The 14,016-nt window shown below is 30.6% G+C and overlaps 8 protein-coding genes across 8 annotated transcripts; 2 read left to right on the forward strand and 6 right to left on the reverse strand. All coding sequences in view use genetic code 12, as the record gives it.

Annotated features, from left to right (window-relative positions):
* Positions 1-210: 210 nt before the first annotated feature.
* On the reverse strand, positions 211-1,173 carry RJT21DRAFT_111836 (uncharacterized protein; the record flags this gene model as incomplete). Its single annotated transcript, XM_064880033.1, has 1 exon — positions 211-1,173. One exon carries the CDS (start codon positions 1,171-1,173, stop codon positions 211-213), a length of 963 nt encoding a protein of 320 aa, XP_064741462.1.
* A 1,698-nt stretch (positions 1,174-2,871) lies between these two features.
* CYP1 (peptidylprolyl isomerase) lies at positions 2,872-3,360 on the reverse strand (the record flags this gene model as incomplete). The annotated part of the gene is made up of 1 exon (XM_064885235.1): positions 2,872-3,360. One exon carries the CDS (start codon positions 3,358-3,360, stop codon positions 2,872-2,874), a length of 489 nt encoding a protein of 162 aa, XP_064741463.1.
* A 1,079-nt stretch (positions 3,361-4,439) lies between these two features.
* AHP2 (Ahp2p) lies at positions 4,440-5,000 on the reverse strand (the record flags this gene model as incomplete). The annotated part of the gene is made up of 1 exon (XM_064880034.1): positions 4,440-5,000. The coding sequence occupies one exon, from the start codon at positions 4,998-5,000 to the stop codon at positions 4,440-4,442; it is 561 nt and encodes a 186-aa protein (XP_064741464.1).
* A 218-nt stretch (positions 5,001-5,218) lies between these two features.
* On the reverse strand, positions 5,219-8,020 carry ZCF8 (Zcf8p; the record flags this gene model as incomplete). Its single annotated transcript, XM_064885272.1, has 3 exons — positions 5,219-5,416; positions 5,471-7,304; positions 7,419-8,020. The coding sequence occupies 3 exons, from the start codon at positions 8,018-8,020 to the stop codon at positions 5,219-5,221; spliced, it is 2,634 nt and encodes an 877-aa protein (XP_064741465.1).
* A 1,413-nt stretch (positions 8,021-9,433) lies between these two features.
* ALI1 (Ali1p) lies at positions 9,434-10,664 on the forward strand. Its single transcript, XM_064880830.1, has one exon. It carries the CDS (start codon positions 9,665-9,667, stop codon positions 10,508-10,510), a length of 846 nt encoding a protein of 281 aa, XP_064741466.1. The 5' UTR covers positions 9,434-9,664; the 3' UTR covers positions 10,511-10,664.
* On the reverse strand, positions 10,655-11,936 carry END3 (End3p; the record flags this gene model as incomplete). The annotated part of the gene is made up of 1 exon (XM_064879738.1): positions 10,655-11,936. Exon 1 carries the CDS (start codon positions 11,822-11,824, stop codon positions 10,655-10,657), a length of 1,170 nt encoding a protein of 389 aa, XP_064741467.1. The 5' UTR covers positions 11,825-11,936.
* Positions 11,937-12,299: 363 nt separating this feature from the next.
* Positions 12,300-12,964, reverse strand: RJT21DRAFT_117785 (uncharacterized protein). The gene has a single exon (XM_064880831.1). The coding sequence runs from the start codon at positions 12,927-12,929 to the stop codon at positions 12,402-12,404; it is 528 nt and encodes a 175-aa protein (XP_064741468.1). The 5' UTR covers positions 12,930-12,964; the 3' UTR covers positions 12,300-12,401.
* A 446-nt stretch (positions 12,965-13,410) lies between these two features.
* Positions 13,411-13,983, forward strand: RJT21DRAFT_111843 (uncharacterized protein; the record flags this gene model as incomplete). Its single annotated transcript, XM_064880035.1, has 1 exon — positions 13,411-13,983. One exon carries the CDS (start codon positions 13,411-13,413, stop codon positions 13,981-13,983), a length of 573 nt encoding a protein of 190 aa, XP_064741469.1.
* Between the last annotated feature and the right edge of the window lie 33 nt (positions 13,984-14,016).

The raw sequence follows: 14,016 nt of genomic DNA on the forward strand, positions 1-14,016 counted from the left end.
GGGCAAGCCTGACAGTGGTATGGCCCTAAAGCACAGAAGAACATTCAAATAGTTTGAAGAGCTGCGAGGCTTAAAACAAGAAGATTAGGATATCCTACATAGCCGGACCGAAATAAACTTTTACTGCTAATCCTTTAAAATGCATCGCAATAAATCTTTCTATATTTAAATTTTTATAAATAGGGCAAGGTGTGAAAAATGCCATTGAATTTATGCAAGAATTAAGGAGTAATACAAATATGCTAGGACTATGATTACATCTATAAAAATGACTAAAGTACAGGATGTTACCATTGTGTAATTAATAGTTCTGTGATGGAGTTCTTTAAGGTTGTTACTATTACCACTGTTAGTATTAAATATTGATATCTTGTAAAAAATTGAATAATCTTCGATATTGGTAGTATTATACAATATAGCCACAATTTCATAAAGAATAAATTTGTAGATTGCGTAAAATTTTAAACTAAATGATGAAATCTTGTATGCAAAAATCAAAGCAGATGCAAAATACTTGAGCAAATAAATTGAAAGTCGCGATGTAGGTACAAAAATATTAAGTAGTGGAAACAGTGTGTTAATGAAAAGAAATGAATGACTTATGAAAATAGGCAAGTAGTTATTATTACAATCCAGGAAAAAATGGTGAAATGAACTAAAATTCTTGTAGTCGATTAAGTTTATTATGAGGATGATGTAAGGGAAAACAATTTGTATAATAAGAAATATTGTTAATGGCGTTACATTTGATACGCTTATAGTTGAAGAATCTATGAGGAAGCTTAACAGCTTATTGAATAGGAGATTATAACATCCGACATTTTGAAAAATGAATAGAATGATTTCAATAAATAATGGAAACCGCCAATAAAATTGAAACCTGACAATAAATAATAGATTTAAAACGTTCGAAGCTATGTCTAGGAAATATTCATCTATAAATATGAGACTAGTGGTATTTGTTGATGAACTAGCCGATGGTATTATTGGATAAGCAAATAGAGCATATAATTGTAAACTTTGTAGAAACAAGATCGAATATATTATGACAAGTGATGGTATGAATGGATCATGAATACCTTTACAAAGGTATTTATCTATTAGTTTGATGTATTTGTTGTATGGCACAGTGCATAATGAAGATTTTACATCTATTATCTCTCTCTGTTTCATAGTATACAACGTTATTCTATATAATGAGGAAATATTGTAAAATACAATTACAGATCCCGACGTTGAAAATTTTGGAACTAGACAGTATTTATAGTTTCGAAGATAAACTAAAAAATAATTAAGCCAAAATTAAATTTAGGTTATGAGATGACGAAAATGAAATAATGAGGCAAATATAACGATACGATATCAGCTACTCTAACTCCAGAATTATATAATTGGAGGGTTGGAACAATAAACAAATAACTCACGAATTGCCAGCCTTAAATGCTTGATTGGAAATATATAAGGAATGTCTTAAATTTTTAAATTTTTAGTTATTATATTGAACCCTTTATTTTTTAAACTTGTTGTAAAAATATAAAGGTATCAGGGACCAGTTTTCGAATTGTAAGAATATAACCTTGTGGCGATTTAATATTCAAATGATAAGATTCGTTGCACTTATATGATCTTTAAATTATATTAATCATATTTAAAATTACATGTATCATAACCCCCATATATATATATAAAGTCAAAATGTAACATATTAGACGTAACACAGCAGATTTACAAATTACATACTACAATATATTTTTCACGTTTTAGTATTAAAAGTCGCTTATTTATTTACTGCCATCATATTGTTTGTTTTTATTATTTTAATACAGTTTTTTCGTAACATGATTTGATTTGATTTGGTCTTATTTGATGATCACATCGGGGTAATAACCTCTTTACAGAGCGTGTGCCTGATTCTTGATTACAGTACATTTTTAAAGTGTTCCTTTAAACTCATATACTTATAACGTTGATAGGATACATTACTACACACGTTTTGATGCAATAATTTAAAGAAAAATATTTTTTCTTGGGCCGCAACGTGCTAAATTGCACAGAACAATACAATATATGTCAATAACGTTATAATTGTAATTATGCTTCTACTAAGCTGCCAATGTGAAATTTTGTAGAGGTTTACGCTAAACTTGAAGCAAATGTGACAGAATCTAATTTATCGTAGTTGTCGATGTTAAAAGAGTGCGAATAATTTTTCAACAATATATAGTAAGCAATAGATATTTACCCAATGAATCTGACATTGCCATACTATAAATCCAATATTTAAATTCAGCTTCGAAAATTTATTAAATGTTTATCAATTTTAATTTAACGTATCTTGTCAATCGCCAATACCAGAGTAATCATCAAAGTAATCGTGTTGAAAGCTTTTTTTGCGTTCTTTAAGTGTGTAATTGCGCCCTTTTTAATTTTTGGGCCCCTTCAGTCACATGCTCAGAAACAATTCTCTGAAAGAGAAGTGGAGGAGATGAAAAAAAAAACCGCTCTAAGAGCATACAAAGAATAGGGTTGCCTACTTGCATAGTATGACATAATCCCTTTGTTGAATGTTTTTCATCCAAATGTGTAGTAAACGTTTCTTTTTTGGTCAATTACTTGAAGATTGACTAATTGAGTAAAAAGCTCCAATTCAAGAACGTTTTACAAATCTAGTTCGAATAACCATCTGCTGACATTCGATTTTATTTAGATGCTTAAGCTACAGGCAATTGACTCAATTGATCCATCAAGAGATTGAATATAGTATATTGAACTTGTAGAAATATATATTTTTAATTATCTTAAATCAAACTAATAAGCAAAGTAACTTCGTTGTAGATAATGAAGATACAAGATTGTTAAAACTCAAGTAATTTATAATTCACCAGAAGATTCAACAACAATCTTGGCGGAAGTAGCACCAGAGTTGGAACCGTAAGATTCAACCTTCTTGACAACATCAAAACCGTCAACAACTTCACCGAAGACAACGTGCTTACCGTCTAACCATGGGCATGGGACAGTGGTAATAAAGAATTGAGATCCGTTGGTGTTTGGACCAGCATTGGCCATGGATAATAAACCTGGTTTATCGTGTCTCTTGGAGAAGTTTTCATCAGCAAATTTTTCACCATAGATAGATTTACCACCAGTACCATTACCTCTGGTGAAGTCACCACCTTGTAACATGAATTGAGGAATAACTCTGTGGAATGGAGATCCAGCATAACCAAATCCCTTTTCACCAGTAGCTAAAGCTCTGAAATTTTCAGAAGTCTTTGGTACAATATCATTGTATAATTTAAAGGTAATTCTACCGATCTTTTGACCGTTGGCAGCAATATCAAAGTAAACTTTAGACATATTTAATATAATGTAATTGAGTGATTAGTTAAACAATTCCAATTGGCAAGAACTAAATTGCTAAAAGAAAGATTAGTTGAATTTAAATTCGCCCTCGCTGTGCCCATCCCACCCACATTTCGTTGAAAAAAATCTTGCCCAAGAGTCGTGTATGATACAAATAATTTCGCCTAGAATGTTCTTTATTTTGAAGTTCGAGCGGAGACTCTATCTGATAGTCTAGATCCCATAATTATGGAAGGCATTCATCATTGCATATTATAATGATAAAACTCTAGAAAGTGTAGGAAATGGAGGAATCTAATTTTTAAGATTCCTCAAATGAGTTCATTTGCTAGTATTGCGATTGAAATTACAGATTCTTGTATGTCATTAGTATCTAACATACAACTGTATCATATTTGTTCAGGCAACAATTGGTGGTTCGTAGTCAACACTGATACTTAGTCAGCATGTCAAAACGAGGACTACTTATTCATAGAATTGACAATATAGATAATGATTGGTGTTAATTAAATTATAGTTATTTTTGATAAAAAAAACAACTACAGTCATTCATCTTAAACAACACAGATTAGTTAGTTATCTTTAATGATGAATAATTGAGTCTGTTGGTCAAAAAAAGATATAAATGAAATACGGCTGTGTAGATATATTTAATAGAAGACTTTGTCTCAAAACTCTTTGTTATTCATTGCAATGCACTGATACGGTCCTACGTTCCTGTCTATTATAAACTGATAGTCAGATTTGAAAATTTAGTAATATTATCTTTTATCCAGGATATTAATCTCTTAATTTCTTGCTTTCTTTGTTTAATCAATTTATAGAATTGATAAAGACAGTTCTATTGTTGCCTTTTTTTTGCAGCTGCTACTGAGAGAGACAGAAAATAACGTTGAAAATTTAAATAAATCCTGTGAATATTACAGTATTTACAATTTCTAAAATATTTTGTCAAAGTAATTGATATATTGTCATGTTGAATTATATAAATTACTAAAGTCTTCGCCATTTGTCAATCTGCACAAAAAAGAAAACTAAAACATTATGTAATGAAAATACTTTATAGTCTAATTTTATAACCTAGCTGATAAAACAGCATCAATTCCACTGAATTTAACACCTCGTTCAACTTCAACACCCACATAGTCAAACTTAGCGGTCTTTTGATCAACAATAAGGGCGTATCTTTTAGTTCTGTCAGCCTCAGCATTGAATAAACCAAGAGGTTGACTGAAAGAACCTTTAGTATCACTAGCAAAATAGACCTTTGGGACTTCACCATCAATCTTAACACCTCTTAAACCTTGCTTTAATAATAATTTACCCCAAGCATTATTAACAAAAGCATCATTAGTGCTAATGATTAAAATGTGATTTACATCAAGTTTCTCTTTCAATTGGGCCAAATGAGTAATAAAAGGAGGGATATGATTTTCAGTACAAGTAGGAGTAAATGCACCAGGAACAGCAACAATGACTATCTTACCTTCGACCCCAAATAAGGAATCTAATTTAAGATTAATTGGCCTTTGACATGCTAATGGATCGAGCAATTCAAGATTAGAAATGTCAATTGGAATGTAAGAAAGTTCAACATCCTTTGGGAATTGATCCCCTTGTTTAACTTCGGCCATTATTATACACTATACCCAAGAATGAGTGAAATTAAATTGACTAATGGAAATGATTTTTTAATCTTTTGACAGATTGCCCAATAACTAATTGTGGCTTGAAAAGTGCTACATCCGAACTAGGGGGGCTGAAAAATATCACGTGCAGAATCATGGTAATATAAATCATACATTAATTATATAATACAACTAGATATTGATATTTCTATTGCTATTGCTATTTACTCTTGAATATTTGGTTCAACAACAGTTCGTATATAGTCCAATACTATGGCAGAATCAAACTCAAAACCTGTAAGTTTATTACAATTATCAAGGATCAATTGATCATTGAGAAATATAGATGAAGTTATTGGTATTGAATTTTGCAGCCTTAATTTATTAGATTTTCCATTAACGATATCTTTCGAATCATCTCCCTCAAAATGTGAATCACTCTCAGTTTTAACTGCGACATCTTCATGAGCATCAACTTTCAAAAATTCAAATAAATCCCAAATTTTTTCGATGTATCTCATGAAGTTCTCTCTAGAACCAAAATAAAAATTAATCAAAATTTCCCAGTTTTCATAAGATATGTAGTTCATCTTAATTTGATAAATTAATTCTGTCAAATCTCCCAAAGATGAAGCTTTATTGTCATGAAGGAATTTGTTGAATTCACTTACTAAATTGAAAGAAGTTTTGAAAAACTTTACTTGATGTAAGTGATTTGATGCAGTTTTATTGTTAGCAAATTTGGAATAAGTACTTTCAAAGCGAGATAATATCGTTTCATAAATGATTTTTAAATCCATTTTGAATTTCTGATCATTAACTAAAATAAAATCTTGAAGGATAATAAGAAAGATAGCTTGATATATTAAACATTGATAAAAGTTTCTAATGTAATGATATGGGTATTGATGAATTAGTATAGTTACAAGATCTTGATTTGGCAGTTGGTGGCGGATGATTTCATCAATCATATTAAAGTGATTAAATAAATTCATCATACTTGTAAGATAAGAAGTGTATCTTAAGGAAGGGAAATAGTTGGTTTCAATACGAATAAAACTTAACCATCTAATGAATACAGTCAAAGCAATTTGATTTTTGAGAAATATATCCAATTCTTGAGGTCCAATAACAGCATTGAGATCAGCACAACCATCATCAGAAAATAGAAGTGACTCTTGTTCTTTTATTTCTGAAAGATATAAAGAGAGTATATCACCATATAATTCCAAATAGCTCTTTATGATATCCTTGATTGAAGTTGAGTATCTTGATCTTTTATAATATAATCCCCACACTTGTATGGCAAATTTAACTAATGGATTGGTAATAGATGATAAATTATCACCATACAAAGATTGAAGGAGTTGCTTATGAGGTACAATAGTGGTTTTTAATTGATTGGATGATAATAATGAACCTTTGTATTGAAAAAAGGTGAATTCAATTTCAACTAATCTTAATTGCATCCAATATCTTGCTAATAATTTGAATTCGAAAGATTGAGGGTAAGGTTTTTCGGAAGCATTGCTTATACGAGCAGTCGAAGAATTTTGCTGATGGTGATGATATGAGCTGGTTTGATTAGAGTCATTACCCATTATATTACTGTTTTGTTCGGATGATGATGATGTAATTTGTTCTTTGTCTGGATCTTCTATAAATTCCATGAATTGATTATTTAACACAGCATAATTAAGTAAATTATTAAATTCAAGATAATTCTCCACAATTTGACCTGAATAAGTATAATAATTCTTAATAACAAAATACCAATCTAAAAGATATAATATATCGGTAATTTTATTATAGGATATGATTTTCTGCTTAATAAATTTAGATATATTTACCCAATCTTTCATTATATCTTGTTTAGATTTAAAAATTGACCGCTCTAGTAAAAAGTGATTCAAATTTGAAGTATCAAATAAATAACCATTGGCAAGTAAGATAAACCCAAGACTTAAAGCTCTCAATTCAATAACATTAAACTCAATGGTTGATGTTAATTTTGTAGAATCTTCATCATTGATCGATAAAAATTTAGCATAAATCGTTTTAATTTGTTCTTGTAAGGCTTCGTAATTCATAATGTCCATGATTTGATCATTCATGGATTTAAGATATAATTGGATTAATGTTTCAAATATATTGAAATGATGCGGTAGTAATCTTTTAATACGTTTAACATCTACCATCAGAAGAGCTACTAAAGTAGTCTTATCTTGAGCCAATTGTTGATCAATAAGGGTAGTCGATAGCGGATGTGAGTCTTGCTGATTTATAGGATGATATGACTGTTGGAATGAACTCTGTACTTGCAGTTTCTGTGTAACTTGTCTATTTTCCTGTTGGGGAACAGGCTGCAGGGATGAGACAGTTTGATCTATGTGATGATGAACAAGCGGTGATTGTGGATAAAACAGTTGGTTCTGGATTGGTGGTAAAGGAACAAGATACTGATGAGAGAATTGAGAATACGGTTGTTGGGTTGCAGGATAGTTAGGAAAATACCGTGGTGGTAAATTAGGAGGAGGAATCGAAGATAATCCATTTGGAGGTGAAGTTTGTTGATGTATAGCAGGATAGGGTATTGATGCATAACGATTCAAGTCAACAGTACTATATTTCATCGGACTATCAATATTAGCAGTAATTTGCCTAGACACATTTGTTATGGAGGTTGCTAAAGATGGTAAAGACTCACCATTGGTATTGAAGGTCTGCACCAAATTATTTGTTAGTCTTAATTTTTTGATATTTGTTCGTTTTCTTCTTTCTTTAATTTTATATAACTCTTCTTGACTTGGAGGTTGTGGAGGATGAAGTAGGCATTTATCAGTTCTTTTGAACCTTTGACAAGAAGTGCAAGGTATCGTTAAATCACATTTAATCTTTAATAGTTTACAGGGACCACAACTATAACTTCTTCTTTGTCTCTTAGGTTTGGAGTCAATATCATCCCCAGAACCACTACCTAAACCATCATTTGGTTTGGGAGAAGATAATGCAGTATCCGAAGACATATGTATTATGTGACTATTGAGGATTTATATTGACAATTATTAGTAGTACTGGTAAAATAATCAATTATCAATAAGTAATAAGATGAAATTGTGAATATGGAATCATATAATTCCACAATGAAGACTAATATATATATATTGGAAGGAAATTAACTTGTTGATAAATTAATAAATAAATAAATAAATAATTAATTAATTAATTAAAATATCTAGACTTATACAAGCTTAGATATAAAAGATGAGCAGCTAACACTCTTAAATCTATAGGATGATTATGATTTTTCCTAATGATATTTCCATTCTTATATTTTTAGTGGGCTTTGCCGCATTTATGATTTATTTTTAATTCTTGTCTTCTTAAAAAACGCTAAAAGTTTTGTGGGCACATTCCTGTGTGCATTGATAAATCCGTCACCGGCTTTATTTTCCACTTTATCCTTTTAAATATCAATATCTAATTAATTTTGTAAAATCCTATCTATTTATTCAATTAAATTCTGAGCTACAACTAGTTTAACTTTCTCTCTATTTATAACTTTCTTTCAATATTATATCTGCTTATGTATTACTTCATTGAGGAGCATATGACTTGACACTAAATTCGAATTTGCGATTTTTAAATCGGAAAAAATATTTATTGTAATTATTAATTAACTAAAACTTAAACTAAATGGGGTTATAATTTCTACAACAAAAGAAGATTTAAGGCTATGATAATTTGCTATTGCTTGGAAGATGTATGGAATGAAGCTTTTTATCATTCTCACCACTTGTAAAATGATTGGATTTCATTCCGGAATCGGGATTTTACTCTAATGTGTAGTTAGATATAAGCGAAAGGGTTCTAATTTCATTCTTATTCAATATATAACATTTCTATTTCTAAGAGCTCAGCAAAAAATTACTATTTTATGAATTAATGCTCCTGTGCATTGTTTGTAGCAATCTGAAATAACATCCGTGATAACAAGCCACAAAGATTGTTGAATAATAACTGAAGGCCAATAGTGCGGAATTATGTTTATGAACGAAATTTGTGAACCACGCATTTCCGCATTAATCGTAAATGCTAGCCGTACAGTATCTGATTTGAAATATGTGCACACATTACAATGATAAGCTAAAGAGGAGATCAAATACGTAATTATCAGCCATACAACACATATTTAACTAGCAATTCAATGTTGAATCTTTCAAACACTTGTACCAGCTATATTAGTCCCATAGAGCAATATAAACGATTTCATCGGCTTTATAATTGCAAATCGCTTCATTGTAGGGGTCGTCACATCCATACCGCAAGAATAACAAATAACATCCATGCATCGTTTTTCCAGTTTCGCACGACCATTTTGATTGAACCAATAAAAAATTAACTTAACCAAATTATGTAAAGGAAGCCAGAAAAAAATCTCCAGTATCAGATCCAAGCAAGAGGAACAACAGTTGAATATTAGACTGCATAATTGGACCTTTTGTATAACTGGACGGAGTCAATAATCATAATCACCGATATACACATCCATTCATTATTCATTTCATTGTATCATAATTAAATCAATAAGCGAATCTAGCTTATTCTATAGTCATAAAGTTTTCATTTCATCTTTTCATTGCATTTCATTCGATTTATAGTTCTTCATTATGCTTTCAAAATCATTAAGAGTAGTTAAACCAAATCAAATAACACCATCCATAAGAAGGTTGACTTCAACTGCCATCCGTTCCATTGATAATGGTCATAGTTCAGAATTACCAAACTTGAATGAATTACCTAGAAAGAAGCCAGAAATTCCATACGTACCATTAATTAATCCAGCAGAAAAATATAAAGTTCAAATTGAAGAATTACATAAATTTGGTACTTATATAATGGCATGTTTACCTAAATATATTCAACAATTCTCAGTCTGGAAGGATGAATTAACCATTTATGTTGCTCCATCTGCTTTAAGACCAACTATGGTTTTCTTAAAGAATCACACTTCTTCTCAATTCAAATCTTGTATGGATGTTACTGCTGCCGATTATCCTTCTAGAACTAATAGATTTGATGTTGTCTATAATTTGTTAAGTGTTAGACATAACTCAAGAATTAGAGTAAAAACTTATGCATCTGAAACATCTGCTGTTCCATCAATTGTCCCAATTTTCCAAGGAGCCAATTGGTTTGAAAGAGAAACCTACGATTTATTTGGTGTTTTCTTTGAAGGCCACCCAGATTTAAGAAGAATTATGACCGATTACGGATTCGAAGGACATCCATTAAGAAAAGATTTCCCAACCACAGGTTATACCGAAGTCAGATATGATGAAGAAAAAAAGAGAGTCGTTTATGAACCTTTAGAATTAACCCAAGCTTGGAGAAATTTCACTGTTGGTTCTTCTGTTTGGGAACAAGTCGGTGAAGGTAAAGATTTTACCCCTGAAAACTTCAAATTGCCTACTCCTGAACCAGAACCTCCAAAGGAAGATGCTGAAAAGAAATAATTATAGATTGGCAACCATATTCACCACTCTTTGTTAAGCGACATAATAGTAAAAAATAAAAAAAAAACTACATTAATATTTATATCAGTTATAATCTACATTATACTTTTATATATCATACAATTATATATTTATATAATAATTTCATTTTAACTCCTTGATTTGTTCTTGTAATTTGGCTAATTCAGCCTGTTTTCCAGAAAGATATTCTTCTAAAGTAGACACATGGGACTCAATTAAATCTATATCACTCTTAATATCACTCAAATTCTTTCCCGTGGCAGTGGTTGAACTAGACGATCCTGATGAAGTCAACTTTGCTTGTTTATACTTCAATAATTGTTCATATTCATGTTTCACAATACTTAATTCATTATTGCTTGACTCAGTTTTGGAATTATCAGATACTTTATTCAATAAGTTCTCTAAATCAGTTAACTCTCTTCTTAATCTAACCTCTTCCCAATCTGTTCCTTCAGTTGATGAGAAATCAGTTCCTGTAATATTATTTGAACTACTACCGGTTATTTTAGTTAAGTAATCACTAGCAAATGATTTCTTGGATGCTCTGCTTTGATCATAAGTTCCATTACTTACAACTTGAGGTGGCTTAGATTGAATATCATAGTTTGGTACTTCCTTTGAAAATGTAGCTCTTAAAGTAGCAGGAACACCTCTTGGAATTCTTTTACCATTTTCTCGTTGATTCAAAATATGAAGAAATACTAATACTTGATCTTTATCAATAGTTTTAAATGATTTAGGATTAACAAGGTTCCAAGCACTAGATATATCAGCTCGAGGAACTTTACTTAAACTAGCATATAATGAATTTAATGAATCAAATTTAACTCGTCCATATGAATCACTATTAGAATTATATATTGTTTCATAAGTTGATTTATCCGTAGGACTAATATACCAATCAAAATCATCACTCAATTTATCATCATCATCATCATCGTCATAATCAATTCCTAAATTCTTATTAGAATTAATAGCCTTATTAGCCGCAATCAAATGAGATTTACTTGAAGGTATTAACCAATCAGGTAATTCAGAAGGTATAGAAGTAATATTTCCATTTATGAAATCAAAAATGATTCTCATAGTAATACAAAATTCTTCGAAATCTAATTTACCATCACTATCTATATCACTCAATTCCCAAACTTTTGATAATTGTTCATTTGATAATCGACTATTCTTTAAAACTGGTGATACCTGTTCACCGGTCAATTTATTTCCCGATGGTTTCAAACCTTGGAAAATTTCCCAATATTTCTTGATTTCCCACTCTTCCAATTTAGGCATCCTTTAATATGTTTCTACTACTGTATCTTAAGATGGTGATATCGAGTTTTGGCAATGTATATATCCATATCCTCATATGTTTCGGTAGGCGCACACCATAAAATTTACAGTTTATGTGGCTCAGATTACTAGTTAACTCATTGCAAAATCAGTGATTATTTAGGACATATATCTAAGGAAAATTATAGCCTTTGTTAGATACAAGATTATGGATCTTGTAAGATACACGGTGGCTATGAATATCTCTAAACTTCATGTTTCTAAAGAGAGAAAATAAGTTCTATAGCATGTACAAAATACTACTATACAACAGATTTCGCATTAAGTTACTAAGCATAATGTATGGCCAGTAATTTTAAACTGCAGGTGATTCACAATGACAATGTATCTTTCAAGCCATCATTGCAACAAGTTAACAGTTGTGAATCATTTGTTGAGATTCATACACAGCAGTCATTTAAAAAACATTTTCCAAAATCTCTTTATTCTGTCTATTTATAGTATACTTTTATTATTTACATCATGACATGAATATATAAAAATTGAACTATATACAAGGTAGAAGACTCAGCTTCTTTTATTCTGATTTTGTTTGCTGTTCATCATTTGGCAAGTCGTCATATTTACCTTCCAAAAGATCGTTTAACCCGTCTTGGATATATGCACTTTCTTCATCCAAAGGGATTTGACTCAATTTGACTTCGTTATCATGACCACCCATTACTAGTTTCATCCTCCAACCAAATTCTTTAAAACTCGATACATCCATTATCCAAGCTGTACCAAATATAATCATTGAACTGACTGATCCACAAAGCAAAGTTCCTGTCCCTACAGCAACGGCAGCATCCGTAGTGAAGTTATAGCTTGTTGGTGGATGATGGTTTCCTTGGAATAAAGTTGGAACAAACTGTCTTGTTATTGTTGCTTTATAAGCAAATCTGGAGGCAAAGATCGTTATGGCCGATGATGTCAAGAACAATACCATTTGACGTTTTCTTCTTTCTAAGTAGTCATCTGATGCCAGAGAAAGTTTAAAATTATATTTGGATAAAATAGACCGTAATCCAGAATTATTCTGTGGTTGAAGCTCTGTTGTTGACATATTTGGCTCTTATTTTATTCTTGTCTTGATGAAATACTGATGCTTTAGTAGTCGGTGCTCTCTTATACTGAGAAGAGAAAAATCTTGTAGTGTATCAATTCCTGTGCAGGCACAAAATCTTGATTAAGTATTTTGTTTTTTGCAGCATATTTTTACAGTTCAGGAATACCAAATGACTATAAACCAAAGGCATATCTTATGTCATTCTATATATATGATCTGTGTAGTGATTTCAAATATTTGGATTAGAATCCCAAAAAAGAAGAAATCATTTATGAAGCTCCAATAATCTTTTTGTTACATAAATGTTATATGTAATCAGTAAACCTAACTTGTTAAGCTATTACTTGATTAAGAATATATTTGTCATATTTATTATACTTTTGCAGGTATCTACTTCATGCATGTTAAGTGCTTCATCAAACTATAAATTTTTGCAGCAGCGGTAGTTTTAAAATTTTTGAGCGCTTATTATCTTCTTATGCAAATCGATCGTATCTTCATTAAGATGTGGCAATTCATTACCAATATTACTACTACAATACTGAATTATTTCAATTCCAAGAAAACTCAATTTGATACATATTATTCTGTTTTATTAGAAAAGTTATATAAACCACAGCTTCAATTAGATAGTGTTTTAATTGAATTAGATTTGGATAGAAAAATGCTTGCTGATTTGGTTAAATCGTATCTTTGGAGAATGGTTTTTATCACAGCAATTACTCATGTTGTTACAATATTTGTTGGAACAATTTCCTACCTTATTTTAAAAGACTATGGCGTTGAGGTAGAAACAGCTTTACCGATAATTGTAATAATTGGAATAGTCATTTACAATTCATTTTGGTTTACTTTAATTTTCCAGTTAGTAACTAATTTTTTTGAGGAAATGGTTATTTATCTAAAGACAACGACGCTGATAAAATTTACAAACTTTGATCTTCATGATTGTGTGAGAAGGCTTATAGATGATAGATTGGATGACATATTTAGATATTTGAGAAATCTAAACTTTCATAAGATACCTCACAATACAAAACAAGGAAATTAAGCTGGTACCAGATTGTGCTACAGTACTTTCAAA

This window comes from Scheffersomyces amazonensis (genome assembly GCF_036850825.1).
Source record: "Scheffersomyces amazonensis strain UFMG-HMD-26.3 chromosome Unknown RJT21scaffold_1, whole genome shotgun sequence".
In the NCBI taxonomy this organism is placed as follows: Eukaryota; Fungi; Ascomycota; class Pichiomycetes; order Serinales; family Debaryomycetaceae; genus Scheffersomyces; species Scheffersomyces amazonensis.